Source organism: Piliocolobus tephrosceles, chromosome 9 (genome assembly GCF_002776525.5).
Source record: "Piliocolobus tephrosceles isolate RC106 chromosome 9, ASM277652v3, whole genome shotgun sequence".
Classification (NCBI taxonomy): Eukaryota; Metazoa; Chordata; class Mammalia; order Primates; family Cercopithecidae; genus Piliocolobus; species Piliocolobus tephrosceles.
Genome location: NC_045442.1, coordinates 13,842,349 through 13,869,040, shown reverse-complemented (window position 1 = coordinate 13,869,040; position 26,692 = coordinate 13,842,349). Strand labels below are relative to the sequence as shown.

The 26,692-nt window shown below is 39.1% G+C and overlaps 1 protein-coding gene across 2 annotated transcripts in view; it reads right to left on the bottom strand.

The window, feature by feature from the left end:
* Window positions 1-26,692, bottom strand: part of MCMBP (minichromosome maintenance complex binding protein) — a 42,727-nt gene that overhangs the window by 9,146 nt on the left and 6,889 nt on the right. The window contains exons 2-11 of one of the 2 annotated variants that reach the window (XM_023224276.1): window positions 20,736-20,821; window positions 19,978-20,118; window positions 19,821-19,862; window positions 18,282-18,383; window positions 14,001-14,145; window positions 10,243-10,394; window positions 8,105-8,205; window positions 3,623-3,801; window positions 2,828-2,951; window positions 1,210-1,327 (exon numbers count right to left, since the gene is read on the bottom strand). In XM_023224276.1, coding sequence (XP_023080044.1) covers window positions 1,210-1,327; window positions 2,828-2,951; window positions 3,623-3,801; window positions 8,105-8,205; window positions 10,243-10,394; window positions 14,001-14,145; window positions 18,282-18,383; window positions 19,821-19,862; window positions 19,978-20,118; window positions 20,736-20,821 — 1,190 coding nt within the window. The remainder of the gene's footprint in view (window positions 1-1,209; window positions 1,328-2,827; window positions 2,952-3,622; window positions 3,802-8,104; window positions 8,206-10,242; window positions 10,395-14,000; window positions 14,146-18,281; window positions 18,384-19,820; window positions 19,863-19,977; window positions 20,119-20,735; window positions 20,822-26,692) is intronic. The other variant, XM_023224277.1, reaches the window with a different exon arrangement.

Here is a 26,692-nt window from a genome sequence, read left to right as displayed (position 1 = left end):
TTTTACGGGGTCAATCAGGTTAAAATCATGCATGGATAAAAGATCCTTTCAATATATGAGACTAATGAATTTTACCATAGCAGACTATGGAAAGTTTACGAATAGGATTTCAGACTCCACACTTAACTATCTTTAAGAAAATGTCATGTGGACAGTTTTGGTCTAGTATCAAAGACCACCACCCAGTTATCTGCAAAGGCTATCGAAACCATCCTTCCTTTACCAACTACTTTTCCATTTGTGTGAGGTCAGCTTTCCTTCACATACTTCAATCAAAACCTGAGATTACAACAGTCTGAAGGCCGAAGCAGATACAAGCATCCATTGTCTCCTATTAATCCAGACATTAAAGAGATTTGCAAGAATGTAAAACAATGTCACTTTTATCACTAATCATTTTTGGCTTGGGAAAAGTTTTTATAAAAATATTTATATGTAATTTTTTATCTTTAATAGATGTATTTGCTTCATCATCTAGTTTGGTAAATTAATGATAAATATAATCATAACATGAAAAACAGCTCTTTGAGTACTAATACATTTTTCAGAGTGTAAAGTGAGTCTAAGGAGAATGAGAACTGCTGGTGTATTCTGGTCCACTTCTGCTTCTTGAGGGCCTGGATAAGTGCTAGCACTGAGACACTCAATACATTTGGTTCAATAAGGATCTAGTGCACCCTCTTCAATTTCCAAAGAAGTGATCAGTATTTTCAGTCACACAAGTGATCAGAAGCAATTCCCGTTCCCAAGATCCTACCACCACACAAATACTGCATTCCAAATACCCTGGCAAATAAAGTGAGCTCAACTTTCCAAATAGGAATTAAAATTGAGGCAATGGAGATAAAGAACTTTATTACCTCAACTAAAAGAATTATGCTCCTATAATTTAGAGTTTATTTAGATTTAAGACTTTAGTGTACAAAAAGGATACCAAATTGGACAAATTGGTATCAACAGAGTACAATTTTAAGGGAGTTACTGCAATTGTGTTAATTGTTAGACTTACAGAAATTTGTGCTTAGGCAAAAACAAAAAAAAGTGAAACGTTTAGGGGAAAGTACATTTTAAATTACGTAACTTGGCAGGCTTTGTTTCCCCTTAAATAAGCTCTATTAAAAACTCTTAAGTTAAATATTTGAGGTGAATGAAAGAGATGGATTTGTTAAGTGTGCTTAGGTTTATAATACATATTTATATTCATCTTACTGCTGGAACAAGATGTTGAATAATTCGATACAAGTGTTCCGTGAAGGTACTATTCCGTGGGCAACCACTCAAATTAACTGTAAATTTTCCTAGTGGAAGGACATCTCTTCTTGTATATCTAGAAAAGAAAGAAATCAATCAATAAGATGCTGAAGTGATTTCCTGATTTCTATCAAAAAGCAAAGAGTACAAAAATTAGCTTAATATTGTCATTAAAAATAAACCAGAATATTCTGACTAGTTATTTTATCAGAATAACAGCAATAAAAGTAATAGCCAATATTTGTATGTAAGTGCTGCTGGTCATGTGCCAAAGACTGTTCTGAGTACGTAAATGCTTCCTCATTTAACCCCTAACCATTCAGAGGTAGGTACTGTTGTCTTTGCTTTACAGATGAGAAATCTGAGGCAGAGATGATAATAAGCAACATACTCATCTAGCCGGAAGCTGCCAGAACTGGGATATGAATCCGGATAGTTTGGTTACAGAGTCTGTGCTCTCAACCATTATGTACTACTGTCACAGAATGATCTGAGAAAAGATAAGATTTACAGCACAAAGATGTTTCCTGCAACTTTGTAATAGAGAAAAGCTAGGAAAACCTAACATTTAGGGAAATGGTTATAGTATGGTACAACTGCATAGTGAAATACTTTGCAGCCAATACAAAGTTCATGAAGCATTATGATGGGAAAATGTTTAATATATATCAACTGCTGAAAACAAGACACGGATCTGTGCTTAGAGTATAACTAAGATCTATGCAGGGATGTATACGTATGTAAACAAAAACCAATGAACGTGAACCAAAAGGATAACAGAGGTTCTAAGTGGTGAAATTACAAATGATGTGCATTTTCCTCTTTATGTTCTTGTAACCTGTCAAAGGTCCACACTAATTTTAAAATCAGAAAACATATAATACAGTGGAGTCAAGGGATGCAGTGCTAGTGTCAATGTCCACGTTAAATGTGCACATGACGTCGTGCCTTGGGATGTATAAACAGAGTTTTCAGAATGCAAAAAGGATAAAACAGCTCATTTTACTCATCAGCCAGGTCCTTTATTTCAGGGGTCCCCCACGCCCAGGCCGTGGACCAGGACCCGTTAGGAACCGCGCCACAATGCAGAAGGTGAGGGGTGGGCGAACGGGCCTTACTGCCTGAGCTCCGCCTCCTGTCAGATCAGCAGTGGCATCAGACTCTCACAGGAGCGCGAACCCTACTGTGAACTGCACATTTGTGTGTTCTTTATGAGAATCTAACTAATGCCTGATGATCTGAGGTGGAACAGTTTCATCCTGAAACCATCCCCACTCTGGTCCATAGAAAAATGGTCTTCCATGAAACGGGTCCTTGGTGCCAAAAAGGCTGGGGACTACTGCTTTATCTGATTTTGGCTCTAAAATGTAAGGGGACATAATCAAAATGCTACCTGTGAAACTGTGAGAAAAGGAATTTGTCTGTGATTTGGTTTAACAGTTGTTACACTGAACAGATAAAAACCATCTGATGAAGCCCAATAAGGAAAACACACAAATTACACCAGCAATATTCTCGCTCTTCCACTTCTACACACAACAAACTCCCCTAATTCCCACCAAGATACAGCACTTACACTGTGGAGATGAGATGTAATATAAGGTATTCAGCAGCCAAACTATCCCCTAGAAGGGCATGAGTGAGGAACCCAAGAAGTTCTGCTCTGACTGGAGACAATTCGGACATGAAACTTGAAACAACTGAAGGAGAAAAGGAGACCTGAGTCAGGACACACACACCAGTTCCTCTCAAGTGTCTTAGGTGAAAAATAACTACATGGGCAAAGCGCAACAATTCAGTAGACAGTAAGTAAAGCTTAACATATCAGTAACTGATGCTAATCTTAAAAATAAGACAGCTTGCATCCTCCTTTTTTTTTTTTTTCCTTTTGAGACTGAGTTTTGTTCCTTTTTGCCCAGCCTGGAGTGCAATGGCGCCATCTCGGCTGACCGCAACCTCTGCCTCTGGTTCAAGTGATTCTCCTGCCTCAGCCTTCCGAGTAGCTGGGATTACAGGCACATGCCACCACACCTGGCTAATTTTGTATTTTTAGTAGAGATGGGGTTTCACTATATTGGCCAGGCTGGTCTTGAACTCCTGACCTCAGGTGATCCACCCACCTTGGTCTCCCAAAGTGCTGAGATTGCAGGCATGAGCCACTGCACCCAGCCTTGTATACTTCTTTTTTGTCCTCATTTCAATGAAGAGAATTAATGTAAGAGAAAAATGAGTCAATGAGAGAGAGATTACTGAAAACACTTATTGTGAGGAATGAAGACCTGACTCTTAATTCCACTATGAGCATGTTACAGGCAGCTCTAGACACACACTGAGGCTAACAGTTGACAGTTCACTGGGCTGTAACACTTACACTTACAGGTTTTGCTCTCCTCTTTGTTAAGGCAGGCAGGCAATAACGGGTTGATGTGTTGCAACTTCTGGGCTAAGATCACATGAATTCTTGGCACTAATGAAGCAGGAGGACTGTGTACTCTCTGCTCCTCTGCTGTGTCTGTGCACTCCATCGGATCCAGCAGTGCAGAGGCATCCCTGTGGAGAGACGATAAAGTTTCAATTTAGAGCTACATCAATTGCACAGATGCAAAAATAATACGCACCTTAGAAAACAAAATTACAGTCCAAGCCAAGAATATTTCCACCTGTACATCTCCTTAAAGAACAGAAAGTGGCCTCTCATTCTAAAGTGTTACATCACACAGACTTCAGGCTTGTTAAGACATATCACGAAATAATGCATTTATTCCATTTTTCAAGAACAGTATTTTTTTTTTTTTGGACGAAGTCTCACTGTGTTGCCCTGGCTGGAGCGCAGTGGTGCGATCTCGGCTCATTGCAACCTCTGCCTCCTGGGTTCAAGCGACTCTCGTGCCTCAGCCTCCTGAGTAGCTGAGATTACAGGTGTGCGCCACCAAGCCTGGCTAATTTTCGTATTTTTAGTAGAGACAGGGTTTCGCTATGTTGGCCAGGCTGGTCTCGAACTCCTGACCTCAAGTGATCTGCCTGCCTTGGCCTCCCAAAGTGCTGGGATTACAGGTGTGAGTCACCGTGCCTGGCCAGCAACAATAGTATTTTTTATTCAGCACTTCAATAAATGGAATGTAGGATGTCACTCATAAGGCTATTTCTAAACACAGGTACTCCTTGAGCTATTGGCTGAGACATCGAATACTTGACAGCAGATCTCAAAAACTGGGGTCTTTTTCTCAAAAGCCATCCGGTATCTATTAGTGTGTGGAGAATCCATTCATCTCCTATCTTGCTAACTGTATTTCCTAAATTTTATTCTTACATGATTCCTCGAATACTGAGTAGACAAGCAACTGAAAGTTATGAATTTTTCAGATTTGCTAAATGAATTTGCAGACAGATTTGTGAGACGACTGAAACAAATGGCTAAAATGCTTTTAGATCTTGACTTTATAGATTCTATAGACACTGAAGTAATAAATTCATACTCCTGTATATTTTAATACAAGCATAATAACCTTTTCCATAGTACATACCATGTGACAGACAATGTTCAATGCTTTACACGTACAAATTCACCAAAACCTCACATCTACCCTGATTTACAACGAGGAAACCAAGCCCAAGGTCACACAGCTAGTAAGTGGCCAAGTCAGGACTACAACCCAGGCTGCGTGCCTGTCTGTGCTCTTAACCTCTGTGATGGTTAATACTGAGTGTCAATCTGACTGGATTGAAGGATGCAAAGTATCATTCCTGGGCGTGTCTGTGAGGGTGTTGCCAAAGGAGATTAACATTTGAGTCAGTGGGCTGGGAGAGGCAGACGCACCCTCAGTCTGGGTGGGCAGCATCTAATCAGCTGCCAGCATAAAGGCAGGCATGGAAAGAGCAGACTAGTTGAGTCTTCCAGCCTCCATCTTTCTCTCATGCTGGATGCTTCCTGCCCTCAAACATCAGACTTGCAAGTTCTTCAGCTTTTGGACTCTTGGACCTACACCAGTGGTTCGACAGGGCCTCTTAGGCCTTCATCCATGGACTGAAGCCTGCACTATCGGCTTCCCTACTTTTGAGGTTTTGGGACTCAGACTGGCTTCCTTGCTCCTCAGCTTGCAGACGGCCTATTGTGGGACTTTACTTTGTGATCGTGTGAGTCAATTCTCCTAATAAACTCCCCTTCATATATTCATCTGTCCTGTCAGTTCTGACCCTTTAGAGAACCCTGACTAATACAACCTCTAAACTAAACTGCATCAATAGTGAACTAACTAAAGCAGGAAAGTCATCATAATCAGAAATTGCCATGATGAACAATCTCATACACTATTATTAAGGGATGGTTAAGCTTAAAAGTTGTTTAAAATTTTTGTTTTGTACCATTTTTTTTTAACTGTGAAAAATGTTAAGTTCATCTTACACAGAAACTAAGATATAAGATGATGAATGTCCAGTATTCAACAAAAGGACTCTGGTGTAGATGAGGGACATCAGCCCTTGCTTTTGGCAATCTCAAAGCAAAACAAAGAAGAATGAGGAAGATCTAGATTTCCAAGACATGTTGTTAATAAAAAAATTAAACAGTGTAAAAGAGTACATATACTATGCTACCTTTTATAGAAGAAAAAGGTAGAAATAAAATGTATACTTATGTACTTCTTTTTGTGTAAAAAAAATACAGGACGGATAAACCAGAAACTATGGTTCCCTAAGGAGGCTGGGTGGGAACAGACAGCAGGAATGGGGATAGCTGAGAACGACACCTCTGAGAATCTTTTTGTGTAGTTTGAATTTGGCAACGATGTTCATGTTTCCTATATTAAAAAGAAAAAAACCAGTAAGGATGGAGGAAAAACTGAAGTGAAACATAATCAGACATAAATGAATCTAAGTAGAATAAATAATGAAATCACACTGAAGGGGAAGAAAAGTTACTGGAGTAACTGGAACACAGCTCTGACTACACAGCTGCATTCTAAAATAAAAATGAACTGGAAACGTATTGAACACTCATTACTAGTTTGTTTTGTAGTAGTATGGTTTACCAATTCTGAAATTCCCTTCTGTATATGGCAGAAATGGGGAAATGACAGATTGTGAACAATGGGAATCAAATTTGTTAGAAAAGGAAGTCATAAATATAGAAAGGAGACCAACTAGAACATGTGACTCCTGCTGTGCTGAACTGGAATCAGAAATATGAATCCATGGTTTCTCATAGATGTTAGAAATATACAAAACATGCATGTGTGAGTATATATGTGTGCATTTAAGTGTGTACGCATATATATGTATACATATGTTGCATATATCCTAGCTCTGTCTGCTTTAAGGCCTAGATGCAAAGCTAACCCAGTACCAACAAGCACATCTAGGACTCAGATCTTCAAAGTATACAATGAAGCTGCAACAGCTTAATATGCCAGAAAATAAATGTTAAAAAATAATAAGATCATCTCAAAAAAAGGACCCAGCACCTGCTTAAAGTGGCTCCCACTAGCCACATCTGGGAAAACTTGGGTCTCAAAATAAAATAATGATATTAACATTGAATAAAATCAGAATCTATTAGTCCATCCTAAATATAAGTAAATAAATTACTTGAATAAACGGAAAAGATATCTTTTATAGTAGAATGCCAATAAATAAATATACTGAGTTAGAGAATTGCCAACATAGTAATAACTGATTCAAGCAAGAATCATCAATTAATGCTAAAATAAACTGTTGAAAGTTTAATAAGAAACTGGATATTTACGTCCCAAAGTATCTTCCTCCAAGTTACTTGTCAATTACAAAGTGAGAAATGTAACTTTAGAGAAGAGGCATCTGGAAGACACCACCTTAACCAACTGATGAAAATTAACCTCACCAGTAATGGGACAGACTGACATCACATGCCTCCTGCTGTAACATACTGAGGATACATCACTTCTGTAATATTCCTGCCAAAAATGCACAACATTGAGTCTAATCATGAGGAAACAAGTAACTGGTAACTGGCTTACACTCTTCAAAAACGTCAAGGCTTTCTGCTCTCTACCACGTGAGAAGACAGCCATCTGCAAACCAGGAAGTGGGCCCTCACTAGAAACCAGATCTGCTGGGAACTTGATTTTGGACTTCCCAGCCTCCAGAACTACTGGAAGACATATATTTCTGTTGTTTAAGGTGAAAAAAAAAAGTGGCAAGACCATGAAAGACAAAGGCTGAGGACTATTTCAGATTGAACTCTAGTTATTTAGGTTTATGTTTTATAGAGGTATGAGTTAACAATTCTGAAATTCCCTTCTCTATGTTGTACAAATGTGCAAATGACAGACTGTGAAAAATGGGAATCAAGTTTAAGATAGTTACACTAACAAAGAAAGGAGAACAAGTAGAACGACACCTGTGGTGCTGAACTGGAATCAGAAATACAGTATGAACTCAGTAGAAATAGAGAATAAGCGAGCTTTCGAACCCTGGACTGGGGTATACGGAAGGGAGAACTGTAAGAAAGAACATGATTAAGACAATTAGTGAAATTAAGTACAGATTGTGGATTAGTGTATTGTGTATTTGTGGCAAATTTCCTAGTTTTGATACCTGTACTCTGATTACATGTGAGAAAGTCAGTGCTCTTAGGAAATGCTGACAAGCAGTTGGGGTAAAAGGGTTTAATTTCTGCAACATATTCAAGTGTTTCGGAAAAATGTGTGCATCCATAGAGAGCACAAATGAATGACACAGCGCATGGGGTGCATGTGTTTACAACTGGTACATCCGGGAAGAAGGAAAAGGGAGTTCTTCAAAACCATCCTGTAACTTTCCTGAAAACCTGAAATTACATAAAAATAAAGGAGACCAGAAAAAGAGCACACAGACTCACCTTTCATCGTTATTCAGTATACTCAGCACAGGATCCACAGACAGTATGCCATATAGCTCAAGAATGTCATTTACTTTGAAACAATCCCAATCTTCATAAACCTAACAAGAGACCACATGAAATCATACTAATTTTAGATCAGGAAATGGACCTTAAAGCAAGTCCTTTATTTTATAAATTTTTTTTTTTTTCTTTTTTTTTTTTTTATTATACTTTAAGTTCTAGGGTACATGTGCATAACGTGCAGGTTACATATGTATACATGTGCCATGTTGGTGTGCTGCACCCATCAACTCGTCAGCACCCATCAATTCATCATTTATATCAGGTATAACTCCCCAATGCAATCCCTCCCCCCTCCCCATGATAGGCCCCAGTGTGTGATGTTCCCCTTCCCGAGTCCAAGTGAGCTCATTGTTCAGTTCCCACCTATGAGTGAGAACATGCGGTGTTTGGTTTTCTCTTCTTGTGATAATTTGCTAAGAATGATGGTTTCCAGCTGCATCCATGTCTCTACAAAGGACGCAAACTCATCCTTTTTTATGGCTGCATAGTATTCCATGGTGTGAGACCAAGAGTCACTCTGCTAGTTAGCAAATAAGTGAAAAACCAAAACACAGGATGCCTAACTTCCAGACTAATATCTGTTTTCAATATACCACAGTACTACAAAAAAAAAAAAAAAGTCCTTTCCTAAAATTAAAAAAAGGCTTTTCCCAAAGGCTGACAGTTAAAACTAGAAACGTGCACTATCTCAAAACCTATTAACCACACCAAGAAAAGTAAAAAACAAAAACAAGATGATTAACTTTGCATTTATTCATAAACTGCAACATCGGACTAACACAAAACTTGGAATGGCCAGAAGATTTTTCACAATTAAAAAAAAAAAAAAAAACTTTCAAAATTGTCATGATGGACTTTAGTAATAGTCAAGGCCATTTATTTACTGATCAGATCTGGTAGAAACATGGCAGGGGAAAAAGTGGTAATTTTGGTCCCTGTGCTATATGACTGAAGTGTCATTTTAATTAAAACCACTGAGAATCCAGGTGCAGCGGCTCACCCCTGGAATCCCAGCACTTTGGAAGGCTGAGGTGGGTGGATCACTTGAGGTCAGGAGTTCAAGACCAGCCTAGCCAATATAGTGAAACCCCATCTCTACGAAAAATATAAAAAGCTAGCTGGGTGTGGTGGCGCACGCTTGAATCTCAGCTACTCAGGAGGCTGAGGCACGAGAATCGCCTGAACCCAGGAGGTAGAAGTTGCAGTGAGCTGAGATCATGCCACTGCACACCAGCCTGGACAACAGAGTGAGACTGCCTCAATAAAACAAAACAAACCCCCCTGCCCCCAAAACAAGAAAACCCAAAATGCACAAAGGATGGAAATCCTTAACAATCATTTTAAAACCTTCTGTCACTTTCTCATTTATCAGCATCAAAACACTAGAATAAGTAAGATGGAAGAACAAACTATTAAAAGTTTTCTTCCTTCTGTTTTATTTTAAATACAAGTGAGAAATAGGTTTTGCTGAGAGAAGGAAGAAGATAAAAATGAAGATTACATGTTAGAAATGATACAGGAAGGGAACAGACATAATTTAAAAGTTGTTCTGCTTCTGCATTTGAGATGTTCTTCGATTCTTTTAACTTGTGAATATGTTAGCTTATATGCAAAAGGAGCGTGCAGAGGTGTGATTAATAACCTTGAAATAGGGGGATTATCCTTGGTTAACTGGGTGGGCCCCATGTAATCACACAGATTCTTAAAACCGGGGAACCTTTCCTGGTTGTGGTCAGGTGAGATGTCACCATGAAAAAAATGGTCAGACAAATGCAATGTTGCTGGCTATGAATATGGAAGGAGCCACAAGCCAAGGAAATTCTCCCTTAGGGGCTCCGAGAAAGGAATGTAGCCCTGCTGGCACCTGGAGTTTACCTTGGTGAGACCATGTTGGATTTCTGACCTAAAGCCTGTGAGATGATAAACTTTTGCTGCTTTAGGCTATTAAATTTGCAGTGATTTGCTACAGCTAGTCCAGCATAAGAAAACGAATGCAAATGCTCAGACACTAAGTCAGCTACTTTCTGAGACACATAACATGTCAATGTCGGACCTAAGAAAGGTTTTATTACCTTCACAAGGCATGCAGGGCCCTTCTCTCCTGGCAATGGAAAATTCAAATCAAAAGGAGAAGAGAAGTTCAGAGAGTTCAGCTGTTGCCCAGTAGAAGCTTCAGTTTCTAAACGTTTTGGCTCTCCACACCATTGAAGACCACCAACGCTCCCTAAATTTAAAGGATAGCATTGCACTTAGTCATTTGTAAGGCCTCCTGGAGAAAAAGAACGTTCCATAAGTGCCTTTCAAGTTTGACATATGTGATGCTTCTGAGCTTGCAAAGTTCAAGTTGTTACAGTTTTTAAGGAAACAGCACATACTAACGAAGTCTTTTGTTTGCTCTGTAAGAGAACGAAGATAAATATGAAGATCTAAAAATTTTACTTTTTTCCCTTACTATAAAGGTATCAAAAAATTCCTCCCATCATATCTCATGTATAACCAGTTTCAAAAGCTGATTTGCAATATGGTTACTTTGACATCTTTGATTTAAGGAATACATGGTCTACCAACAGCAAAACTCCTTGGTAGAACACACTTTTTCTATTAATTAAGCAGAATAAAACCATATAGCAATAAATTAATTTACCAAATACTTACTAATATCCAGTATGTATCAGGAATCAAACCAGTTGTTGGGGATATACAGGTCATTAAAAGAATAACCCCAACTCCTGAAGTAGTTACACCTTAGGGCTGATAACATGAGAATCAAATGATAGCCTGCCATACATGAAATACCATCAGCAATAAAAGGGACAAACTACTGAAATATTCCTGATCCTAACTGTGGTGGTGGCCACGTGAATCTACCTATGTGATAAAACTGCAAAGAACAGGCCGGGCGCGGTGGCTCACACCTGTAATCCCAGCACTTTGGGAGGCCGAGGTGGGTGGATCATGAGGTTAGGAGATCGAGACCATCCTGGCTAACACGGTGAAACCGCATCTCTACTAAAAATACAAAAAATTAGCTGGGCGTGGTGGGGGGCACCTCTAGTCCCAGCTACTCGGGAGGCTGAGGCAGGAGAATGGCGTGAACCTGGGAGGCGGAGCTTGCAGTGAGCCGAGATCATGCCACTGCACTCCAGCCTGGGCGACAGAGCGAGACTCCATCTCAAAAACAAAAACAAAAACAAAAACACCCCACAAAACTGCAAAGAACTATATCTTCACAAGTAAGTACATGTAAAAATGTGATTGTATAGCCTGGGCGTGGTGGCTCACGCCTGTAATCCCAGCACTTCGGGAGGCCGAGGCGAGAAGATTACAAGGTCAAGAGATCAAGAACATCTTGGCCAACATGGTGAAAACCCATGTCTACTAAAAATACAAAAATTAGTCAGGTGTGGTGGTGTGCACCTGTAGTCCCAGCAACTCTGGAGGCTGAGGCAGGAGAATCGCTTGAACCTGGGAGGCGGAGGTTGCAGTGAGCTGAGATTATGCTGCTGCACTCCAGCCTGGGCGACAGAGCAAAACTCTGTCTCAAAAAAAAAAAAAAAAAGAAAAGAAAAGAAAAAAATGATTGTATCAATGTCCATTTCCTGGTTATGGTATTCTACTATAATTATGTAAGGTGTTACCACTGGGGGAAGTAGAGGCTAAAAGGTACACAAGATCTTTATGTATTATTTCTTTTTTTTTTTTTTTTTTTTTTTCAGACAGTCTTGCCCTGTCACCCAGGCTGGAGCATGGTGGCATGATCACGGCTCACTGCAACCTTCGCCTCCCGGGTTCAAGCAATTCTCCTGCCTCAGACTCGTAAGTAGCTGGGATTACAGGCATGCACAACCGTGTCCAGCTAATTTTTGTATTTTTAGTAGAGATGGGGTTTCACCATGCTGGCCAGACTGGAAATCCTGACCTCAAGTGATGTGCCTGCCTTGGTCTCCCGAAGGGCTGGGATTATGGGTGTGAGTCACCGCGACCAGCCTCTCTATATTACTTCTTACAACTGCATGTAAATCGATACTGTGTCAAAATAAAAAGCTTAAAAATATGAATAGTCTAAAAGATTGATTAAACATCAACAAATTTTACTTTATGTAAAGAACTCAAATGCATAAAAAGCCTGCATTAAGACATTCAAACAAGAATGGTAAGAAATAAAAAGTAGCATCAACTGCTTAAGTGATAAGAGAATTAACATTATTTCCTGGACTCGAATACATACTCGAATATATTATAATATATAAGTTACTATGATATTTATTTGAGATGGAGGCTCTGTCACTCAGGCTGGAGTGCAGCGGCATGATCTCAGCTCACTGCAATCTCCGCCCCTCTGGGTTCAAGTGATTCTACTGTCTTAGCCTCCGGAATAGCTGGGATTACAGGCACCCACCACCATGCCTGGCTAATTTTTGTATTTTTAACAGAGATGGGGTTTTGCCATGTTGTCCAGGCTAGATGATAGACCATTAATTTTAATATATTCTGGGGATCAGTCCAGAAAAAGAATACTATGATATTTATATGTATTTATAGTAAAACATTCCAATTTTAAACACATTAAAATAGATCTCAGCATTAACAAAATTTGGAAATATCAATTTATAGAGTAGAGTGATATATGGGTAAATAAAAAGCATTAGTAAATCCTTGTTTACCACTAATTGTTAAATTTGCCTTGGCCGGGCATGGCAGCTCCCGCCTGTAATCCCAGCACTTTGAGAGGCCGAGGCGGGCTGATCATCTGACATCAGGAGTTCGAGACCAGCCTGACCAACATGGAGCAACCCCTTCTCTACTAAAAATACAAAATTAGCTGGGTGTGGTGGTGCATGCCTGTAATTCCAGCTACTGAGGAGGCTGAGGCAGGAGAATCGCTTGAACCCAGGAGGCGGAGCTTGCAGTGAGCCGAGATTGTGCCACTGCAATCCAGCTGGGGCACCTAGAGTGAAACTGTCTCCAAAAAACAAAAACAAAAACAAACAAAAAAAACCAATGTGCCTTCTCTACCCAATCTTGCAGATAGTAAATGACCAGAATGATTTGTTTTGCCTCCTTGTCCTTTAATCTTCCTCCCGATTAAAGGTGCTGAAGGGAAGTGAATAGCACTTAAAAGGAAAAAAGAAACCCACTGCTTATCAAAGCTAAGACTGGTTGGGAGTGGTAGCTTAACGCCTGTCATGCCAGTGGCTTTGGGAGGTTGATACAGAAGGATCACTTGAGCCCAGGAGTTTGAGACCAGCCTGGGTAACACAGTGAGATCCCATCTCTACATCTCTACAAAATTTAAAAAGTTAGCTGCGTGTGGTGGCATGTGCCTACAGCCCTAGCTACCAGGCAGGTTGAAGTGACAGGGGATCACTTGAGCCCAGGAGGTCAAGGCTGCAAGTAAGCCACGATTATGCCACTGCACTCCAGCCTGGGTGATGGGAGTGAAATCCTGTCTCAAAACACAAAACAAACAGAAAATGAGAAAGCATGTTTTCAGATAAAAATAACTCATTTTTAGGGTAAAGTACCAGGCTTCTGTATTATTTAAGAATTAGGAAAAAAATAAATATGAAGATAGAAAAGACCTTTTCAGGTAGGCACTTGTGACTCCAAATACATACATTAGAGCAGCCACTTGTCACAAAGTGATGCCTAATTGCTCATTTGCGAAGCACAGTCTGATCAAACAGTACTGTAAAAACTCTCAACACTGTCCGTAACTCTGACAAATTGCCAGCTCCTAAATATAGAGCCATATTATGTAACAATTCACTCTGTAAACCAATCTACTTAAGAAAGCAAAGTCTAGAGAAAACCTGTTGGCACACACTACCTGCTTGTCTGGCACCTGCATGTTGGTCTTTCTGTTTATTGGGCTGTAGGTCCATATCGTCATCATCTTCATAACTCCTCTTGTGGCGACTGGGAGTGTAGGACGTTGAGGGACTGACTCGAGCTTGGTTTGCATTAACATAGGCGTTAAACGAAAAGTTAAGAAAAAGACTACCATAAACTGAGGACTATCCTAAATGTTTTGCTTATTATATGACTTAAAAAAAATTACTAGTTTGGCAATTCAGTTAAAATGGAAATGCATTTTTAAAAGGAGGCTAGACTTCTAGTTTTGGTCATGAGAGTAACAGATATCAACCTTATGCTGCTATCCCTGCTGTAAACAACAATGTAACTGGACAAAATATGTGAAGCAACCGTTTTCAGTCACTGGACAACAGGGAGCATAACCTTATGATCCTTGAATGAGGAGAAACATAGCAGGTAAACTCCAAATTCTCCCAGCTCTCTCCTGGAGACATTCTCCAAACTGCAACAAAGAGCAGTAGAGGCCCTGTTCTTACTGGAGAAGACAGAGCACTAGTTCAGGGCTAGTGAAGCAACTGGAATTTGCAAAGAAGTACTAGAAAGGAAGTAGTTACAGATAAAAGACCCAGAAGGTTCCATTTGGATCTCTGACAAAACGCTAAACTGTGGATATACAAGTCAAGATTCCCTGAGGTCTAGCAGAGAACAGCTGCTGGTTGGCAGAGAGTTAAATGGAGACTCTGGAAGTAGTATAATACTAGAATGGACCCTGCTAGTCATCCCAGGCATTTGCTTAAGACCCAGAAATAGCAGACCTCACGAATAAGGACAATCTACTGCACAAGAGCTGTTCTGCACCACTCCTAACAAATCCCAGGTGGATGCACTGGCTAACACTGGTAAACCCAGCACTTTGGGAGGCTCAGGTAGGAGGATCGCTCAGTCCAGGAGGTTGACAGTAGCCTGGGCAACATAGTGAGAACTCATCTCTTTTTTTTTCTTTCCTTTCTCTTTGAGACAGAGTCTCGTTCTGTTGCCTAGGGTGGAGTGCAGTGGTGCAATTTCAGCTCACTGCAACCTCAGTCTTCTGGGTTCAGGTGATCCTCCCGTCTCAAGCCACCAGAGTAGCTGGAACCACAGGTGCCCACCACCATGCCTGGCTAATTTTTGTATTTTTTGTAGAGACAGAGTTTTGCTATGTTGGCCAGGTTGGTCTCAAACTCCTGGCCTCAAGTGATCCTCCTGCGTCTGCCTCCCAAAGTGCTAGGATTATAGGCATGAGCCACTGTGCCTGCCTGTTTTTTTTTTTTTTTAATAAATAAAATACTAAAATACAAAATAAAAATTCTATATCCAATGAAAATGTTCCTCAAAAATTAAGGTGAGGCTGGGCGTGGTGGCTCACATCTGGAATCCTAGTGCTTTGGGATGTTGAGGCGGGTGGATCACTTGAGCTCAGGAGTTCGAGACCAGCCTGGGCAACAAAAGGAGAGATCCTGTATCAAAAAATAAATAAATAAAATAAACAAAAATGAAGGTGAAGTAAGAGACATTTTCAATTGAACAGAAACTGACAGAATTTGTTACCAACAGATCTGTAGTTAAAAAAAAAAAAAAAATTGCTGGCCAGGCACAGTGGCTCATGCCTGTAATCCCAGCACTTTGGGAGGCTAAGGTGGGTGGATCACCTGATGTCAGGAGATTGAGACCATCCTGGCCAACAGAGTGAAACCCCATCTCTACTAAAAACACAAAAAAACTGGCATGGTGGCACACACCTGTAGCCCCAGCTACTTCAGAGGCTGAGGAAGGAGAATCACTTGAATCCGGGAAGCAGAGGTTGCAGTGAGCTGAGACTGTACCACTGCACTCCAGCCTGGCGACAGAGCAGGACTCTGTCTCAAAAAAAAAAAAAAAAAAAACATAACCATAATAATATCGCTAAGGGAAGTGATGCCAAATATAAAAGAAGAATTCTTCTTGCTTCTTAATTTATATAAAAGACAAATGACTGTTCGGAACAAAAATAGTATGTTGTGGGCTCTATAATCTAAGGATGAGTGAAATCTATGACAAAAATAGCACAAAGAATGAGAATACACAGACTGTTGCAAGGGCGAAGGATCAAAGAAGAAATCACAAGGGAAATTAGAAAATATTTTGAATTGAGTAACAGTAAAAACCTAACAAATGAAAACTTGTGGGATGCAACTAAAGCAGTGATTGGGGAGAGAATTATAGCTTTAGTTGCTAATATTAGAAAACAAGAAAAATTCGAAATCAATAATCTGAGCATCCACCTTAAAAAGCTAGAAAAAGGGCCAGGCACGGTGGCTCACACCTATAATCCCAGCACTTTGGGAGGCTGAGGCAGGTGGACCACGAGGTCAGGAGTCTAAGACCAGACTGGCCAACATGGTGAAACCCCATCTCTACTAAAAATACAAAAAACTTAGCCAGGCGGGATGGCAGGCGCCTGCAAATCCCAGCTACTTGGGAGGCTGAGGCACAGAACTGCCTGAACCTGGGAGACAGAGGTTGCAGTGAGCCGAGATTGTGCCACTGCACTCCAGCCTGGGCGACAGAGCCAGCAAGACCCCATCTTAAAAAAAAAAAAAAAAAAAAAAAACCAAAAAAAAAAAACTAGAAAAAGACCAATTAAAACCAAACCAAAAAGAAGGAAATAAAGCAGAAATGGATGGAGCAGAAAACAGAAAATTGAAGTGAAAAACAGACTAACATTATTGGGAATGAAAGAGATCAATGCTAGATATCCCACAGACATTAAAAAGAAAATACTGACAAGCTTTATGTCAATAAATTCAACAAGTGGGCTTAAATGACTTCAAAACAGTCCTTGAAAGATACAATTTATCACAACTGACTCGAAATATGTTAAAAAACTGAATTAGTCACTCCTGTAATCCCAGCACTTTGGGAGGCCAAGGCGGGCGGATCACGAGGTCCAGAGATTGAGACCATCCTGGCCAACACGGTGAAACCCCGTCTCTACTAAAAACACAAAAACTGGCCAGCATGGTGGCGTGCACCTATAGTCCCAGCTACTCAGGAGGCTGAGGCAGGACAATCACTTGAACCCAGGAGACGGAGGTTGCAGTGAGCTGAGATCACGCCACCATACTCCAGACTGGCAGCAGAGCGAGACTCCATCTCAAAAACAAAACAAAAGAACAAACAAACAAAAAAACTGAATCAGTAGTTTAAAATGTTCTCACAAAGAAAATGCCCAGCTTAAAACTGTAAACCACCTAAATGCTCAAAACAAAAAAAGAAAGAAATGAAGAACTACTGATATGCACAACATGGATGACTCTCAGACGCATGATGTTAAACAGAAGATGTCAGATGCAAAGACTATATACTATATGAGTCCATTTAGATGTCATTCAAGAATAGGCAAAACCAGGAAATATCAAAGAATTCAGGATTGTGCTTGCAGGGGAGGAGGTAGTGACTAGAAAAAGGCAGAAAGGAATTTTTTAGGCACAAGTTCTTTACTTTGGGGTATAAATTATATGGGTGTATGCATTTATCCAAATCACTGTGCATTACCTTAAAATCTGTGCATTTCAGTGTAAGTGGGCCATGCCTTAAAAAACTACTACTGTAAATAAAAAGGAAATGTTTCTACAATCCCCTCTCAAAAGAGCCAACACGTTGTTTTCCCTTAAGAAAATTAGAATGAATTCTAATTTTAAACTATTTTTTAACTTTAAGTATTATATTTTTTCCGTACCTTTAAATGTGCCTTAGGTGGAGTGTGGTAGCTCACGTCTATAATCCCTGCACTCTGAGAGGCTGAGGTGAGAGGATCACTTGAGCCCAGGAGTTCAAGACCAGCTTGGGAAACAAAGTGAACCCTTTTTCTAAAAGAAACCAAAAAATTCGCCAGCGATGGTTGCACACGCTTGTGGTCCCAGCTACTTGGGAGGCTAAGGCAGGATGATTGCTTGAACCCAGGAGGTTGAAGCAGCAGTGAGCCATGTTTCTGCCACTGCACTCCAGCCTGGGTGACAGTAAGTCCCTATCTCAAAAAAAAAAAAAAAAAAAAAAAAATTACCTCAATCTTTTTAACAGTATTTCACTACAGAAACGTGCTGTAATTTTAGCATTCCTTGGTGACACAAACTTAGCCTGTTTTACGGGTTTTCTCAATTAGAACAAATGAAACACATTTTATTGAAATAAAGCCAAGCTTTGCAAAGGAAGAATAATTAAAGGCTAAGTTTTTAGAAACCATCAACACAGTAAGAAAGTTTCAAATAAAGGATATTTCTTTTACCCACGTAGATTCCCCAGGCACTGGAACACAATAGAAAGTCTGTCTTTCTAAAGTGGTATTTCGTGGAGAGTTTAAATCAAGTTCTTGTTGAGGCTGTGATATACATAAAAAAAGTATTTTAAAAAATTTATTTAAAAACACCACAGAATTTATTTTAAAATTAGCAACCACATTTTCACATAGCACCACAGCAAATATTTTACAGAGTTCACAAGTAACTAATTCCAAACTATCACTTTTTAAAAGAAAACTGATATAAAATCACTTCAAATACAGTCATCAAACACTTCCTCCCTCAAATCCAGAAAAATGGGACTTCTGTGGAGTGACTTATAATCTGGGTCTAGTTCTCTGCTTTGTGGATCTAGAACCTTACTTTTATGAGGTTATCTAGGCCTTTTTATATTCTTGGAGTCTAACTCTCGGCTTACCCAAACCTTAGGAAACTGATTTATCAAACCCCGGTATCAGTCCGTTAATTCACAACAGTTGTTGCTAATTAAATATTCTAGTTCAGTAGGCAGATCTGTACAGAAAAACTGCCCTAATTTGGAAGGTTACCGCAAAAATTACATTAAACAAAAATGTAACTTCTGACAATCAGAGTAATGAACTCATTTGAAAGACAGATTTATGTAATCTTACACATGATGAGCTTCAGGTCTGTTTTTCTTTTAGAGTGTTTCCATAAAATAAATACTGTGCCAAGCCTAATGGATCAACTGTATTAATGATTACGGTATCCCTTGTTTAAGGAACCCTAACACATTGGGCTAATATATTACATTACTGTATACTAGAAAAAGCTGAGTATTAATGTAACTCAGTAATTCCAGCATCTGGAAATGGGTCAATAAAATAGATGAGGCTGTCTATGTGTGACACCACCAAAGGCTAACAGAGAGTTGGTACATATGTTGCTCAAGAGTCATAAATAAAAGACTCATTCTAGGAAAAAGGTACCTTGGGCCTAGAGAGAAAAGCAAACAAAAAATCCTTGCTTGTACGTATTAGGCTCAAACTTGATGTCTCTTGGGTCCTTTCCACTTCTTAAGAGTTTTCTAAGTATATATGAAAGAGAATATGCCTTTCCTAGGGAATAATATATGACTTTTGAATCTCATCTCAGAGCTACCTAGGAATGAGTATTTCATTAAATTTCTGTATTATAGGCCGATTCTGACAGTTTTCTATGAAAGAAACAGTGGAATTACCACTGGCTTTGTCTTTGAAGGAATTAAAAACGACTTAATTTTGCACCCTAGGGTACTTTGTTTTACATATATTATATACAGATATTGGAGAGAGGTATTAATTTTGGCATTAACAGTATTTCCCCTTCTAAAAGATCTCTGGAGGATTAAAAAAAAGTCACATCAAACTCCTAAATAAAGTCAAACAAGGAAAACATTTCACATGATTTCTTGTAACTTATACACAAGATAAATAAATTTAAGATTTGCTAAACAAATTCTCTGTTTAGGAAAAAATTCTTACTGAAAATGTTTCATATATATTAAAGATACATACCCCACACTCTGCTACATCTCTATATTTTCCAAAATGAAGAACCTATGACCCAAAACATAGAAAAACAGAATTATATCAATATATCAGAACCAAAACTACCACAAACAGTACAAGGACAAAATTAATACCACAAATTCATGAAAACAGCAATACTTACATGTGCTTTTGTGTTTTGGTTAACCGTTTCATAAACTCCCATGTAAAACTCAGGGTCAAACATATCCTGAATCATGCAACGAAATTTCACAAAACTATTAGGTTTCAAATAATGAAGGGGAACTTCGTTCAGTGATGGTACCTTAAAGGAAAATAATCAAGTTAAGTCAACTAAATATCCTGTCTATACAACATTAAGCATATATACACAAACTTTATGTCCAGACTCAAAATTGTTAAACACACACACACACACACCCCCCCATGCCTCATCAGGGAGCCAAATGATCTCAATGGTCAACATAATTGCCGGAACCCAACTTCTCTTCCATTTCTTCCAAGTTTTAGATAACATTTGACCATAATGTAAAAGAATGCTAAAAAATGCTTTTAATTCAGAACACTTTTCAAAGATCAAAAAGGCATTTACTTTGTTGAGCTCTTCTCTTAAAACTAGCACATGCCAATTCTTTTAAAATGAAGGTAATAAAACAAAGGTAACTGACGCTCTTGCAACTAAAGATGTGTCTCAGGAAGTAGCACAGTCAGTTACTGCCACCTAGAGGCATAATGTATAAGTATTTATTTGCTTAAACTTAATTAGCAAAAGACCAAAATCTTTTAATACAAATGTACTTGAAGCAGAAGTACAGATTAATTTACATATTTTAAAATTACATGTGGGTTACTTAGTTACTCTACTAAGAGAAACTCTGTAGTCTGTCCAACCTTCTCCCTGGAAAATAGCAATAAGCTTACCCACTTAGGAGCATTATTTTCCTTCAGCTTTTCCTTAAAATATTCAATTACTTTCTTCTCCCAGTCAGGATTAACTCCATTTTGGGCTGAAAGAGAAATACACTTTTCAAAGCTAATGTACATGCAATATATAATAAGAAACTATGATCAGGTGAGTCACACAATAGTTTAGCCAGCAGAAAACAAACTAAAATTTGCTACTATGATAGAATGAATTTTAGATAGGATGAATTTTATACTTCAGTGTGTCTGAAGCACTACACAAGACACATTCAAGAAGTTGTACTAAGCGGGGGGAGGGACAGTTACAAATCAGGAGGATGCTGACCTCCTGCAGGCTCTCTGGCACCCACAGTGTAGCTGGGGACACCTACAGAATGTGATACAAGGCCACCTAGATTCAGCAGCATTTGAGCCACTGCTTGTAAAGCACTGTGTTCTTTTAATACATTTTTATATAGTTTTTTGTTTATCTTTACAACTATCCTGAAATAAAGAGGTGAAATTTTTTTGTTTATAACTTCATTTGGGAATAATTCCAGATTCGAAAAAGTTGGAAAGAACACCTGTATCCTTGCCCCATTTGCTCATCATCTGCTCCATCTCTTATATTTTTCTGACTCATTTAAGATTAAGTTGCACTATCAGGTATTTTTGCCTCCAAATATTATCAGTGTGTCTCCTAAGGAACAGTACTAACCACAGTACTGTTATCAACCTCAGGAAATTCAAAATTGACACAATACTTTTTATCTGGTCTACCATCTATATTCCAATTTGTCATATCACCCAATACTATCCTCTACAGCACTTTTTCCTCTTCAGTACAGGACCCAGCTTAGGATCACTTTTGCATTTAGCTATCAGATCTCTTTAATCTCCTGTAAATATGGAATAGTTCTGCAAACTTTATATTTTATGATATTGCTATTTAAGAAGAATAAGGTCCTTTTTAAAAAACTGAATGCTTCTCAGTCTGGATCTGTTGGTTCCCTTATGATCGGTTTCCAATCAAGTATAACCAAACTGCTGTTTAAATGATGTTGTCAAACTGCTGTATAAGTGATGTTTGTCCTTCCAGGTGTCTGAAAAGACATGATGCCCATCTTCCCTTCATTGGTGATGTTAATTTTGATCACCCAAAGTGACAGCCAGTTTCTCTACTGTGTAGTTACTATTTAGTCCTCAAAATTAACAAGCCATGTACAGGAGGCACTTACGGGAACTGGCCAAGACCAAAAAGTGAGCTATTGACGGAATACAGATTTATGTGAACTAAAACCACCAAACCACACAGCTGGCCACTCCTGCCACCATTTATATTCATCACACAAGTGTTATGAAGATTGGGAGTAAAAAATAAAAAGTCTACACTCGTTATGGAGCTGCATCTGTTGAAAAGGACCATAAAATCCTAACACCATGTTTGAGCAGGACTTCCAAACACGTTTACTTAACTGGACAAGAGCCAGTTCTGAAAAAGAAGTAGGGATGGGGACTCCGCAGGTGATTCTAATGTGCAGGCGTTAAATCCACTAACAAACTGGTCCTCAAAGTTGGTTCCCTGACCAGCATCATTAGCATCACCTGAGTACTTACTAGAAATGCAAATTATTCAGCCCAACCCCAAACCACAGAATCAGAAACTCTTAAATTCATGTTTTAAAAAGCCCTCTAGGTGACTGACTATAATGCACACTGAAGTTTAAGAATCACTGCTCTACTAGATACAGTGAATTGGGTAAAAGATAAGTGGGTATTTTCACTTGTAGTCAAAATGGATGTTTAAACAAAAGACACAGCCATGACTGCCACACCAACTATTTTGCCTGCAATTGTGTAAAAAATGTGAGAATACCACATAACAAATAGTAAAGCTACATCAAGCAGTGACTGGGGAGCAGCAAGTTATTTCTAAGTTACCGGAATGTACATAAATACAATTTTCTTTTTTCAGACAGGTGTTGTGTTGCTCTGTCACCCAGGATGGAGTACAGGGGTGTGGTCCTGGCTCACTGAAAACTTAATTTCCTGGGCTCAAGTGATCCTCTGGCCTCAGTCTCCTAAGTAGCTGGGACCACAGGCACGTACCACCATGCCTGGCTAATTTTTAAGTCTCTTTGTAGAGACGGAGGTCTCCCTATCTTGTCCAGGTTGGTCTCGAACTCCTGGGCTCAAGTGATCAATCTTCCTGCCTCTGCACTTGAAATGAAAAAAATTCTCTTGGCTGGGTGTGATGGTTCACACCTGTAATTCCAACACTTTGGAAGGCCGAGGTGGGTGGATCACCTGAGGTCAGGAGTTTGAGACAAGTCTGGCCAACATGGTGAAACCCCTTTTCTACTAAAAGTACAAAAATAAGCTGGGTGTGATGGTGTGTGCCTGTAATCCCAGCTACTCGGGAGGCTGAGGCAGGAGAATCGCTTAAACCCAGGAGGTGGAGGTTGTGGAGGTTGCAGTGAGCCAAGACTGCCCCACAGCACTCCAGCCTGGGAGACAAGAGTGAAATGAAACTTCGTCCCCTACCCCTGCCCCCTCCACCGTGCAGAAAGAAAAAATTATCAAGACACTGGATTCCTCCAGACTCCATGTGTGCGTCCTTAGGATCAACTATGTATCCTTACTATATTCCTGCAATTAATCTTAGGAGGCATACAACTATACAACGAATCATGTAAGTCCTTTTAGTAAATCTTCAAGCATATGGGTGGTTATGGGACTCCCTAACACATCTGTATATCAATACTTCATTTCTTTTTATTGTTATTATTCCTCTGAATAACAACCCATTTGTTTATGTATTTGCTTGCTGAAGGACATTTAGATTGTCTTCAGGTTTGACAACTATAAACAAAACTATAAAACACGTATCTACAGATTTTCACATGAACAGGAGCTTTCATTTCTCTAGAATGAATATCTAGATATGACACAGTTGAGTACAAAGTAAATGTATGATCAAGATTCTACCTGTCTTCCAGAGTGGCCGCACCGTTTTGCTAACAGATCCAGCTGTTTGCATCCTTGCCAGTACTAGTATTATCACTATGTATTTTTAAATTTTAGCTGTTCTAATATGTAATACCATGGCTTAAATTTGCATTTCCCTAATGGCTAACAATGCTGAACTCTTCTCAGGGGGATATTTGCCATCTTTGTATCTTTTCTGGTGAAATATCTATTTAAATCTACTTAAATCTGTTGCCCCTTTTTAAATTGAGTTTTTAAATTACCACTGTGTTTTCTTTTATATTCTGGATTCAAGTTCTTTTTCTGATACTGGATTTTCAAACATATTATCCCAGTGTATAGCTTGTCTTTTCACGCTCCTAACAGAATTTTTTTTTTTTTTTTTTTTTACAGAGCAAAAGTTTTTAATTTTGATGAAGCCCAATTTATCAAATTTCTGTTTTATACACTGTGCCTTTGGTGTCATGTCTTAAGAACTCATTGCCAAACCCCAGGTCACAAAGATCTGTTTTCTTCTAAAAGTTTTATAGTTTCAGGTTTTATACTTAGATCTATGATCCATTTTGACTGAATTTTATATGAAATATGAGGTATAGGTTGAGGTTTTTATTTTTTCATGTAAATGTTGAATTGTTCATGTCTTTGTGGAAAAGAACATCCTTTTTTCATTTGAATTAGCTTTTGTATCTTAATTAAAAAGCAGCGAGGGCTGGGCATGGTGGCTCATGCTGTAATCCCAGCATTTTGGGAGGCCAAGGCGGGCGGATCACCTGAGGTCAGGAGTTCGAGACCAGCCTGGCCAACATGGCGAAACCCCGTCTCTACTAAAAATACAAAAATTAGCCGGGTGTGGTGGCACATGCCTGTAATCCCAGCTACTCGGGAGTCTGAGACAGGAGAATCGCTTGAACCCAGGAGGCGGAGGTTTCAGTGAGCTGAGATCGCACCGCTGCACTCCAGCCTGGGAGACAGAGTGAGGATCAGACTCAAAAAAAAAAAAGAAAGAAAGAAAAAAAGCAATGAGGACAACAGGAACAAACCTTGAAAACATTATGCTAAGTGAGATAAGCCAGACATAAAAGGTGAAATATTGTATGATTCTACTTATATGAGTTAACTAGAGTAGGTAGGTAAATTCAGTGAGAAAGTACAACAGAAGTTCTGGGGGGGGGGGGCGCCTAGAGAGAAATGGGGCCATGGGAACAGTTGGCTACCTACTTGGGTGAGTTTGGATAGTTTATGGTTGTGATCAGCAGAATGCCACCCCCCACCACCCAACCAAGATATTCATGTCCTAATCTCCAGAACTTGTAAATATATGTTATATGGGAATTAAGGTAGCAGATGGAATTAAGGTTAATAATCAGTTGAACTTAAAAAAGCAAAATTATCTGGGTGGGTTCAATGTAATCACAAGGGTCCTTAAATGTGGAAGAATGCCGCAAAAGAGGAAGTTAGAGTAAGATGTGAGAACAACTCAACTTGTTGTCTTTGAAAATGGAAGGGGGCCACAAGCCAAGAAATGTGGACAGACTCTATTTGTAGGAAAAGACAAGGAACAGATTCTCTCCTAAAGCCTCCACAATGGAATGCAAGTCCTGTCAACAATTTGATTTTATCCCAGTAAGACCCATGTCAGACTTCTGTCTCCAGGACTATAAATAAAAACCCTTTGTTTTAAAGTCACTACATTTGTAATTTGTTATAGGAGAAATAGAAAACTAATACAGTGGTTTTTGAGGAACTGGTCCATTTCATTGAAGTTGATGAATTTATATATGCAGAGCTGTTTGTATTATCCTTTTCATGCCTGTACAGTCTACGGTGGTATCTCCTCTTTCTTTTCTAATATTGGTAATTTGTCTTCCTTTTTTTCTTTTCTAATATTGGTAATTTGTTTTCCTTTATTTTTTCTTTTGCCAGTCTTGCTAGAGGTTTACAATTTTGATTTTTTTTGAAAGAGCTTTGAGTTTCACTGATTTTTTTCTTTTTTTTCTCCCGTTTTCTATTTCTCAGATTTTTGTTCTCTATTATTTCTTTCTTCTGTTTAATTTGGGTTTATTTTGCTCTTCATTGCTAGTTTCACAGGTGGAAGCTTAAATTATTCACTTGAGACTTTCTCTTCTAATAAAGTCAGTTAATGCATCTAAGCACATCTTTGGCTGTATCCCACAAATTTTGATATGCTGAGTTTTCATTTTGGTTTAGTTCACAATATTTAAAGCTTTTCTTTGAGAATTTTTAATCCATGGATTGTTTAGAAGTGTTCTTTTTATATATAAAGTTTACTATTTGGTTTATGACCCAGAATATGGTTTATCTTGGTGAATGCTACATGCGCACTTGAAAAGCATTTGAAAAGAATGTGTATTCCGCTGTCATTAGGTAGACAAAAGTCAATTAGATCTACTTGGTTGACAGTGTTGTGCAGTTTTGTGTTGTTCAGTATTCTTTTTGATTTTCTATCCACTATTCTGTCAAGTACTGAGAGAGGAGTAGTAAAATATCTAACTACAATTGCAGATTTGTCTATTTCTTCTTCTACTTCTGATGGTTTCTGCTTCATATATTTTGAAGATCTGTTGCTTGGTGCATATATAGTTAGGTCTTCTTGGTGAACTGTCTGTTTTAACATTATATAATGTGCCTCTTGCTCTCTTCTCACACAACCTTTCTTAAAAGCATTTTAGGCCGGGTATGGTGGCTCACACCTGTTATCCCAGCATTTAGGGAGGCCAAGGCAGGCAGATTACCTGAGGTCAGTAGTTTGAGACCAGCCTGGCCAACATGGTGAAACCTCATCTCTACTAAAACTACAAAAGTTAGCTGGGCTTGGTGGCAGGTACCAGTAATCCCAGCTACTTGGGAGGCTGAGGAAGGAGAATTGCTTGAACCCAGGAAGTAAAATGGTGCAACCACTGTGGAAAAGTTCAGCAGTTCCTCAAAAAGTTAAATATAAAACTACCACATGACCTTGCAATTCCATT